Source organism: Anomaloglossus baeobatrachus, assembly GCF_048569485.1.
Source record: "Anomaloglossus baeobatrachus isolate aAnoBae1 chromosome 5 unlocalized genomic scaffold, aAnoBae1.hap1 SUPER_5_unloc_14, whole genome shotgun sequence".
Taxonomy (NCBI): Eukaryota; Metazoa; Chordata; class Amphibia; order Anura; family Aromobatidae; genus Anomaloglossus; species Anomaloglossus baeobatrachus.
The window spans coordinates 580,508-592,207 of NW_027441789.1; the positions used below are offsets into that span (position 1 = coordinate 580,508).

The 11,700-nt window shown below is 43.0% G+C and overlaps 1 protein-coding gene across 1 annotated transcript; it reads left to right on the top strand.

The window, feature by feature from the left end:
• Positions 1 to 1,285: 1,285 nt before the first annotated feature.
• LOC142258865 (uncharacterized) lies at positions 1,286 to 4,403 on the top strand. The gene is made up of 5 exons (XM_075331437.1): positions 1,286 to 1,342; positions 1,472 to 1,651; positions 1,733 to 1,856; positions 1,940 to 2,053; positions 4,001 to 4,403. The coding sequence occupies exons 1-5, from the start codon at positions 1,286 to 1,288 to the stop codon at positions 4,204 to 4,206; spliced, it is 681 nt and encodes a 226-aa protein (XP_075187552.1). The 3' UTR covers positions 4,207 to 4,403.
• Positions 4,404 to 11,700: the final 7,297 nt, after the last annotated feature.

The window sequence follows — 11,700 nt, forward strand, 5'->3', positions numbered from 1 at the left end:
CTCACTTCATGGAAAACTTCAGAATCTGACGTGAGGTGTGAAACTGGCTTCAGCAGCGTCACTATGTGCAGAGTATCCGATATGCCACATTCATTGCAGTCAATGGACGGGGGACTTCCGCAGCAGATTCCTTCTCTAAATCCGCCTGGATGCAGAGGCCACATCTGACGCTGCAGATTTGCTGCAGACTGTTTGCAGCAGACACAGCCCACAGCGAACTCGCCAAGTGTGAATGGGGCTCTACAATGTGGCGCTGAGAATTAGGATCTTGTTGCTATTTTGCATGTTCATTTTGTGTTTGTTAAAGTTTTTACAGCAAATAATATAAAATCCGGATATTCTGGAAACTATTCTGTTTTATGTCATAAAGTGGCACGTGTAGATTTTTACTAAAAGGTACAATCATGGGTTAAAACATATCAGAATTTGGCTTCAAATTTAAAGCCAAAGGTAAAAGGAAATGAAGAGCCGTTTTCGGAGCCAAAAGACCCGGCTCACCAAAAAAACGCATTTTACCCATCACTATCGTGCATACACTGAGGAGCTGACCATGTGACCCCTGACTCCTCCCCTCCACGTGACATCATCACAGGTCTTGTAAGCACAGAGCAGCCATATATCTAGTGTGCGGCTCTGCAGGTGGAGGTAGGTGCAGGGTATTATATATCTAGTGTGCGGCTCTGCAGGTGGAGGTAGGTGCAGGGTATTATATATCTAGTGTGCGGCTCTGCAGGTGGAGGTAGGTGCAGGGTATTATATATCTAGTGTGCGGCTCTGCAGGTGGAGGTAGGTGCAGGGTATTATATATCTAGTGTGCGGCTCTGCAGGTGGAGGTAGGTGCAGGGTATTATATATCTAGTGTGCGGCTCTGCAGGTGGAGGTAGGTGCAGGGTATTATATATCTAGTGTGCGGCTCTGCAGGTGGAGGTAGGTGCAGGGTATTATATATCTAGTGTGCGGCTCTGCAGGTGGAGGTAGGTGCAGGGTATTATATATCTAGTGTGCGGCTCTGCAGGTGGAGGTAGGTGCAGGGTATTATATCTAGTGTGCGGCTCTGCAGGTGGAGGTAGGTGCAGGGTATTATATATCTAGTGTGCGGCTCTGCAGGTGGAGGTAGGTGCAGGGTATTATATATCTAGTGTGCGGCTCTGCAGGTGGAGGTGTGTGGAGATTCCCCATTACTGGGCTCAGGCTCCATACACATTAGATTCTGGGGAGAACAATCGCTCTATAGAAGAGAATTCTCCTGATTGCCCCGTGAAGGATGGATATGGACAGGGACAAGATGGCGGAGAGGATATTACACCTCACCCTAGAGATCCTCTTCCGGCTTACTGGAGAGGTGAGAGATTCTGATGACGTCACATTACATCATTCTTATCTATGGGAATAACAGATGGACAGAACTGGAGAGGTGAGGACTCTGGAAATGTCTGGAGTGAGATTTATTACTGTGTCTCTCCATAACCAGGATTACACAGTAGTGAAGAAGACCTCTAGTGACCGCTGTCAGGCCCCTGTGTCTGAGGGATGGGGAAGACCCCTGAGCCCAATCACGGGGCCTCCACCTCACCCCCCGATACATGAGGACATCAATGACCAGAAGATCCTAGAACCTACCTACAAGATGATGGAGCTGCTGACTGGAGAGGTGACACTGCTGGGAATGCTGGGACATTATACAGTAACGCTATGAAGGGATCGGGGGTGACGGTATCATTGTATGTGTCAGGTTCCTATAAGGTGTCAGGACGTCACCGTCTATTTCTCCATGGAGGAGTGGGAGTATTTAGAAGGACACAAAGATCTGTACAAGGACGTCATGATGAAGGATCCCCAGCCCCTCACATCACCAGGTAATAGACAGGACTAAATACACACGGCCTATAATTATCTGTATGTAAGCAATGAATTCAGTCCCTGTATGTGTCTCCTCCAGTTCTATCCAGTAAGAGGACAACACCAGAGAGATGTCCCCGTCCTCTTCTCCCACAGGACTGTAACCAAGAAGACCCCGATGTTCCTCAGGATGTGTTTCCTCCAGTTCTATCCAGTAAGAGATATCTACTCATGTACTTTCTGCACTCATTTTGTGTTTACATTTTTAGGCTTTCTGCTGTTTTTTTGAGCTGTGTTTTTTTTTCCTTCCGCTTCTTCTGCTGTTTATTTCTAGTGCCTTCTCTATGTTGTTATGAAGGAAACTCAAAAACCTGCAGAGGGTTCATGAATACCCTGTTTCCCCGAAAATACGACCTACACCAGAAATAAGCCCTAACATGATTTTATAGGATTTCTGGAGAATGCTTGAAATATAAGCCCTACACCAAAAATAAGCCCTAGTTACAGTCAGGGCCAGCGTTAGGAGGAGTCAAATTGCGCAATTTCTCAGGAACCCCACTCTCTTAAGGTCCCCATCAGTTGTATTCTAAGGTTGATTGTTTAAGGACAATGATGACTTCAAAGCCATGTGACATGATGTAACCAAAGGTCTCTTAATTACATCAGTCTAAAAGAACTGAACAGGACACAGGCTGGCATGCAGGACTGGTATTAGGGGAAAGGGAGAGCAAACTGGACAATTTCACAGGGCCCCCATTTTCCTAGGGGCCCAGTGTTTATATAAACCGATTATAGGACTGGTTAAGGACCTTTTTGACACGTCATGTGACCAAAGGTCTCAATTGCAGGAGTCTACAGCTGAAGAGGAGACAGGCTGGTGTGTGTGTGTGTTAACACCAATTTTAACCAGATTTGCCAAAATGGGCAGAGTTACAGCCGCACACTGAAATGCAAACGTTTTCAACTACTAAAGAAGATGTAATAAAGTAATTGCTTTAGAGAATGTGAACTACTAGAGAACTACCCTGGAAGGAATGGAGACCCCTACAGAAGGAGATTTGACACCTAGACCCTGATTTATCAGAGCAATTATGGCAGAATTCTGGCAAAAATCACTTCAAAAGTTCTCAATAATTTTTGTGCAACACAGAGTTGTGAAAAAAAATTGTGACTTTTGTAGGTTTTATGCCAATTTGAACCAATTTGCAAAAATGGGCAGAGCTTGGCCAGAAGAAGGGTGTGATGCCACCGCTTCTCTTATTCATAACAAACTGCCGCGTTCCCTATGCCAGAATCTCACTCCAGTCCCTGACATAATTTTTCAGTGTCCATCACCAGTCTTGATGAATTGGAGAACTAATGTTTATCTGCACAGACTGCAAGACGCTGCTACCTGCTTTGGTTTCAAAGCCTAAGGATGGGCCATAAATTTTACAGTCCCGGACAACCCTATTAAATATCTGGCATCTGTCTGTAACTATTTTATGTTCATCCTTGAAAAAAATCTCTTTGAAAATTGTCTCATTAATGCCAGCTATAGTTTACCTATACTAGTCTGGTGACGTGTTGTGATCCAGACTTACGGGTGGTTGTGCATTATTATTGTGAGCTGTTGTGGTGTTAACCCTTGTTGTCTTTTTGTTGCTGCCTTCCTGCTCTTGCTTTTCTCCTTAGTCTCTCACTGTTTATTTCTGTGAATTTGCAATGTGTCCCATCTGTCTTAATCTCTGTTTCCCATCTGTGTTAATCTGTGTTTCCATCATATTTCTGCCCCTTCCTTCCCTGGGGGGATAACAGAATAGATTTGGTCAGGAGAATAGTAAGGCACATGACTCGGTCATCTCCACCTTCAGGGGTAATCCAGAGGTTAGGAATAGCTTAGGGTCCCCTAGCATGAGGGACAGTTTAGGTGTCCCTCATTATCCTGCAGTCACATTGTGACAATCAATCAGATTATTTACTATACCACATTCCAGAGAACTGGTGCTAGGAATGGGAGATCCGAAGTAATGAAGATGTAACTCGTAGATGTCGAAATTGGACAACAGATTCACAATACATTTTTTCCTAATTTAATTTTTGATGTTATGGTTTAAAAAAATAAATGTACTTTCAAGATAATATCTAAAAAAAATATTAAGATTGTGCTTATTTTTCGCAGATGACTGTATTGGGACTTCAGATGGAAATCTAATATCTTCAGAATTTAAAACAGACGATGAAAGTATCCCACATGAAACATATGAAGATCATTCTGTTGTCCCAGATATACCTCCAGTCCTTCCTCGGAAAGCTCTATCATCTGATCTTTTCATACAAGTCCAAAATTCCAATTTATCACAGAACTGTATGCAAAATAATAGTTAAAGAAGGGATGGGGAACATGAAACGGCTTCTACAAGGGAGAAACCATTTTCATGTGCAAAATGTGGGAAATGTTTTATTCAGAAATCAGACCTTGTTAGACATCAGAAAATTCACACAGGGGAAAAGCCATTTTCATGTTCAGAGTGTGGGAAATGTTGTACTCAGAAATCTTGTTAGGCATCAAAGATCTCACACAGGGGAGAAGCCATTTTCATAAACCCAAAATTAGAAGAGTTGACCATAAATCACAAATATTCAAGATTCAACTGGGATAAACCAACAGCTATTTAAACCAAATTATCCCAATAAAGATAATAAGTTAATACAACGTTTTTTTATTGATGGTATATTAAAAACATAAACACAGACATAAGTTAAAAATCAAGGCAGGGGGAGCAGTACTAACCCACAGTGGGAACCATATACATTAAATAACCTTAGTCCCAGCAGGTCACATGCAGCTATAATATATAACAAGAGCATTAATTAGGCAGCTGAAATCATCCCCATATAATAATAACAATAGTCTCCATTAGATCGCTGCCCATTAAAGTACTCAATTCAATGATGATCACTCCCTGAGGAAGCGGTGTGAAACACGTGTTGGAGTGGCTGGCAGGGGAGCAGGTCTTTGTACTATTGATATGACAGCAGGTCTGGTATTATTTTGAATTGAGTACTTTAATGGGCAGCGATCTAATGGAGACTATTGTTATTATTATATGGGGATGATTTCAGCTGCCTAATTAATGCTCTTGTTATATATTATAGCTGCATGTGACCTGCTGGGACTAAGGTTATTTAATGTATATGGTTCCCACTGTGGGTTAGTACTGCTCCCCCTGCCTTGATTTTTAACTTATGTCTGTGTTTATGTTTTTAATATACCATCAATAAAAAAACGTTGTATTAACTTATTATCTTTATTGGGATAATTTGGTTTAAAGAGAAGCCATTTTCATGCTTGGAATGTGGTAAATGTTTTACTAGGAAATCAAATTTTGTTGACCATGGAAAACTTCACACAGAAGAGAAGCCATTTTCATGTTCAAAGTGTGGGAAATGTTTTATTCAGAAATCAGATCTTGCTGTTCATCAAAGATCTCATACAGGGGTGAAGCCATTTTTATCCTGAGAATGTGAGAAATGTTTTACTAAGAAATTAAGTCTTGTTTACCACCAAAAAAAATCACACAAAATAAACCATTTTTATGTTCTGAATGTGGAAAATGTAATTCTCAGAAATCAGATCTTGTTAAACATCTGAAGAAGCCGCACAGGGAAGGAACCTTTATCACGTGAATAATTGAAATGTTTAACTGGTAAATCAAGTCTTGCCAATATCAGAAAACCAGCAGAGCGGAGCAGCCATTCTTGCTTTCAGAATTTGCCAAATGTTTTTATCATTAATCAGGTTCTGTTGTCAGATGAGTCACACGGGAGAAGCCATCATGATGTACCATAATTCAAAGGGTTTTATCATAAAATCGGCTACAGTTCCTTAAGTAAGAATTTGTGAGATAAAGAACCATTTTCTTTCTTTTTAGAAAGTATTGTATTTTTTAGACCATAAGACACACCTATGTTTTGAAGGAGGAATATAGAGAAAAAAATAATGCAAAAAATGTGGTCATGAAGCACTGTTATGGAGGGGGATCTGCTGCTGACATTGTTATGGGGATAAAATCCCCCAATTCTGTACTAATGTCCCCCATACTGGACCCCTTCAAGGTTTATGTGTCTCCCATACTCTTTTATATGTCTTTCATCCTGGTATATATGTCGCCTATCTTTATCCCATCCTGGTATATATGATCCCCATCCTGGTATATATGGCTCTTGTCCTAGTATATATGTCCCCATCCTTGTATAAATGGCCCTCATCTCCGGCCCTTTCTTGTATATATTTCCCCATCACGCTGCACACATAAGAAAATAAATGATTATACTCACCATCCCTCCGCTCTCCCTGTGCACAGTGTTCTCTTCTGATGCTGGTAAGTGACTTTAGCATGTAAGCAGCACATGACATTACTGCCATGTGCCCCAAGTTACACGCGGACATCAGCTGCCGGAATATTCACTGCTCCCCACAGCCGGGATTATGTGCTTGAAGAACAGTGAATATTCATTCTCTAATAGACACAAGTGATCGCCCAGTCACAGCAGTAAGCCGGCGGCTGGGTGATCATGTGTACCCAATATTAAAGAGAATGAATATTCACTGCTCCCCACACAAATAATACCGCCCATCTCTTGGTTGGCACTGGCTTCATTGCCTAGAGGTGGGCGGGATTATGGCGTGGGGAGCTGTGAATATTCAGTTTCTTTTTTAGCTGGCACACTGTTAGCCCTTTTGAGAGCCTTTAGGAATATTTTTGAATAGTTTTGATACTGGATTATATTTAGATAATTCACTAATCCCTGGTTGCCCACTGCTTTATTTACTAAAAAGTGCAGCCCCAGATTGGAGATAGGAACTCTGAAGTATATCACATTGTATATAATTGCATTTCAAAACTTGTTTTGTTAATAAATGCTTGTAAAATATATATATATTCTTCTTGCCTAGCTTTCTCTATTGTCTAGATGTGATGATTTTGCCTCAGAACCTCTGGAGTTGGCGCAGACCTGTAGGCATTTCACACAAAAATAGTGAGGGGAGAATTGAATCAGATTATGCATCCTAGATATGTGGAAGTTGTTAAGATACTCTGGTCAGAATTCATCAAAGCTTTTATGTCAAAAAATTTGTCACAAAAGCTCTGAAAAGTCTCACAAATACGGAAAGTTGTGTCAGCGTGTGGCGTGTGGCGGCTTTTTGCATTTTCACTCCAAAATTGGCAACGTTTGGATTGGACAGGGTCATGACAACAAAAGTTCTTTAATTCATGATGAGCTGTGGCATTCCCTATGCCAGAAATCTCACTCCAGTCTCTGAAGGAAGTAATGTTTCTAGCATGGCACAAGGAGGCACATGCCACTCGTCAAACGCTCCAGATTCATGAAGAGTCATGCACCACTTCATGAACCAGGAGTGGCCCCCGCATAAATTAGGCCATTTATGTTATAAAAATGATCCCTTTACAAAGGATAATTGTTGTAATAAAGAAACTAAAGGATTTAATATGTCTGATATTCAAGGGTTTGTTTTTTTTGGGGGGGATAGCAACAAATGGAGATGAGCGGACCCGTTGAAGTTCGGGTTCATCTTTTTCAGTCGGACTTTAGATAAAGTTTTAGTTCAGGAACCGGACTTGTCCTGAACCCCATTGGAAGTCACTGATTGGGCAGCTCGGGTCTCCGCCGACATGCAACTAGCCCTAAACAGAGTATTTAGTATCTTGGGAGGGATGACAGAGTTTTTTCCTTGTACACAATATAGTACATCCTATAACGATGTTTTTACCTCCCCGTGAAAGCCATTCACACACTGCAAGCGGCTCGCGCTGAGCACTGAGCGTACCCGAGCACAGCGATGCTAGATCAAGTGGTTAGGATACATGAAGCACCCGAACTCCAAACTCTAACACTGATTTTTTGTATAAAGTCTGTATTTGGTACAAACACCGAATTTTATTATTTAGATTCATTCACCTCTGCCCACAAACCTTTATTACAGTTTATATTATGGGTGTAGAAGAGACCAGAACTTAAAAGGGGTCTATCTCTTTGTGAAAAGCAAGTAACATTTATGATACCTATGCTGGGGTTTTGTGAATTTTATGGGATTCTGTCACTAAGTGTTTACCCCTTAATTAAAAATCAAGATAATATAAAGACAGTGTCACACTAGGTACGGGGAAATACCAAGTGAATGGCGAAAGGGAAACCCTGTGTGTAGCAAAGGGGGAGATGGTGACCTCTGATCAAGCTTACCGCTGAGTCCTGGGTTCCCTCACCGCCTTAGGCCAAAAACACACTTCCGCATAAAAAACGAACGAGTGACACGGTCCGTTTTTCGGGTCTGTGTTCCTTTTTTTGGGGCGTTTCTCCGGTACGTATGACATTCATGTGATGGCGTATGCTATCTGTGTGTGCGTGTGGAATGTCGGTGTACAGTTAGGTCCAGAAATATTTGGACAGTGACACAAGTTTTGTTATTTTAGCTGTTTACAAAAACATGTTCAGAAATACAATTATATATATAATATGGGCTGAAAGTGCACACTCCCAGCTGCAATATGAGAGTTTTCACATCCAAATCGGAGAAAGGGTTTAGGAATCATAGCTCTGTAATGCATAGCCTCCTCTTTTTAAAGGGACCAAAAGTAATTGGACAAGGGACTCTAAGGGCTGCAATTAATTCTGAAGGCGTCTCCCTCGTTAACCTGTAATCAATGAAGTAGTTAAAAGGTCTGGGTTGATTACAGGTGTTTGGTTTTGCATTTGGAAGCTGTTGCTGTGACCAGACAACATGCGGTCTAAGGAACTCTCAATTGAGGTGAAGCAGAACATCCTGAGGCTGAAAAAAAAGAAAAAATCCATCAGAGAGATAGCAGACATGCTTGGAGTAGCAAAATCAACAGTCGGGTACATTCTGAGAAAAAAGGAATTGACTGGTGAGCTTGGGAACTCAAAAAGGCCTGGGCGTCCACGGATGACAACAGTGGTGGATGATCGCCGCATACTTTCTTTGGTGAAGAAGAACCCGTTCACAACATCAACTGAAGTCCAGAACACTCTCAGTGAAGTAGGTGTATCTGTCTCTAAGTCAACAGTAAAGAGCAGACTCCATGAAAGTAAATACAAAGGGTTCACATCTAGATGCAAGCCATTCATCAATTCCAAAAATAGACAGGCCAGAGTTAAATTTGCTGAAAAACACCTCATGAAGCCAGCTCAGTTCTGGAAAAGTATTCTATGGACAGATGAGACAAAGATCAACCTGTACCAGAATGATGGGAAGAAAAAAGTTTGGAGAAGAAAGGGAACGGCACATGATACAAGGCACACCACATCCTCTGTAAAACATGGTGGAGGCAACGTGATGTCATGGGCATGCATGGCTTTCAAAGGGTCACTTGTGTTTATTGATGACATAACAGCAGACAAGAGTAGCCGGATGAATTCTGAAGTGTACCGGGATATACTTTCAGCCCAGATTCAGCCAAATGCCGCAAAGTTGATCGGACGGCGCTTCATAGTACAGATGGACAATGACCCCCAAGCATACAGCCAAAGCTACCCAGGAGTTCATGAGTGCAAAAAAGTGGAACATTCTGCAATGGCCAAGTCAATCACCAGATCTTAACCCAATTGAGCATGCATTTCACTTGCTCAAATCCAGACTTAAGACGGAAAGACCCACAAACAAGCAAGACCTGAAGGCTGCGGCTGTAAAGGCCTGGCAAAGCATTAAGAAGGAGGAAACCCAGAGTTTGGTGATGTCCATGGGTTCCAGACTTAAGGCAGTGATTGCCTCCAAAGGATTCGCAACAAAATATTGAAAATAAAAATATTTTGTTTGGGTTTGGTTTATTTGTCCAATTACTTTTGACCTCCTAAAATGTGGAGTGTTTGTAAAGAAATGTGTACAATTCCTACAATTTCTATCAGATATTTTTGTTCAAACCTTCAAATTAAACGTTACAATCTGCACTTGAATTCTGTTGTAGAGGTTTCATTTCAAATCCAATGTGGTGGCATGCAGAGCCCAACTCGCGAAAATTGTGTCACTGTCCAAATATTTCTGGACCTAACTGTATGTGTATGTGAAATGTCCGTGTGAAATGTCCGTGTGTGTGGTAAAATGTCGTTTGCTACATGTCGGCTGACAGCAGACAGAGTTGCGCGATGAGAATGAACTCGGGTGAACTTCACCTGTCTTCATTGTCATACCGCGGCTCTGTCGCGGCTCTGTCTGTGTCGCGTACTGATTAGTGGTCACCTGTGAAGGACTCACCGGTGACCGCTAATCCCCTGAGTGACTGAATTGAGCAGCGAGATTAGCGCTGCCGTCACTCCGGTTACCCGCGGCCAGCTGGATCCTCCCCCCGTGACCGCAACTCACCTGTGACTTCTTTGCTGTCACTTGGGCGACTTGCTGTCACAGTTGGAGGATCCAGCGGTGGCCGCAAGTAACCTCAGTGACAGCTCAGCTGATCGCGCTACTCACCTCAGTTGTTGCGTGGAGGTGACAGGAGCGGCGGTGTTCTTCTGCTGCTCCTGTCACCTTCATGTAGCAGAGCTGGAAGCGTCGCGGGACCTCTGTGGATTACACCGGACATGGATGGGTATTTGGGGCTTAAAAAATTGGTGAACGAGAGTATTTGTTATTGTTTATTATTTCAAATAAAGGATTTTTTCACTGTGTGTGTTTATTAACTTTAACTTGCAGGTTAATCATTGGGGGTGTCTCATAGACGCCTGCAATGATTAATCTTGGACTTATTGGCAGCTATGGGCTGCCAATAACTCCTTAATACCCCAATTGCCAACGCACAAGGGCAAATCGGGAAGAGCCGGGTAGAGTCTCAGAACTGTCGCATCTATTATATGCGGCAATTCTGGGCGGCTGCTGGCTGATATTGTTAGGCTGGGGGGCTCCCCATAACATGGGGCTCCCCATCCTGAGAATACCAGCCTTCAGCCGTATGGCTTTATCTTGGCTGGAATCAAAATGGGGGGGGAGGACCGCACGCCTTTTTTTTATTTATTTCACTGCACAGTATAGACCCGCCCACCGGCTGCTGTGATTGGGTGCAGTGAAAGCTGTCACTCAGCGTGGGGGCGTGTCTGACTGCAACCAATCATAGGCGCCTGTGGGCGGGGGAATCAGGGAATACGAGATTGATTAATGAGCAGCCGGCATTTTCAAATGAATTGAAGCCGCGTATTTTTGGCACAGCTGTTCCTCGCCGCGCTGGTGATCGGGGATTGGTAAGTATGAGCCGGGGGAAGAAACAGACCGAGCGCCAATGTAAGTATGACTGAGAACAGCAGAAAAAAATGTAAGTAGACTGACTTTAATAATAAAAAAAAAAAATCGCTCGTTTAAAAACGCACACGGACAAAACGTGCTGAACACGGACATGCTCTGTGTCCCATTGACTTTAGCGGGTCCGTGCCTGCGTGCTGACCGCCAAAAACGGATATGTCCGTGCGGGAAAACGCACACACGTACTTATCACATGGGCACACGTTCCGTGTGATTTTATGCGTGTGTGCCATCACCCATAGAATAACATGGGTCTCCGTGTCTCCAAAAACGTAACAAACACGTACCGGAGGCACGGATGTGTGTTGCGGGCCTTAGATAGGTTCTTAGCCGAGCCAGATAACTGACCCTAGGCTGACCATGATCTGGGCCCTAGGTAGGGAGCGGATGGGATGAGCTCTTCGTCAATACCACTAGGTACTAAAGGACACACAGGGCATCAAAGATCCTACTGGTGTGTATAAGCTGCCTGCTTGCATCCACAGCTTGTGAAAGAACTGAATATCACCAGCACAAGTCCAGGGAAAATGAGAGTATTTAAGCCCAATGGGAAA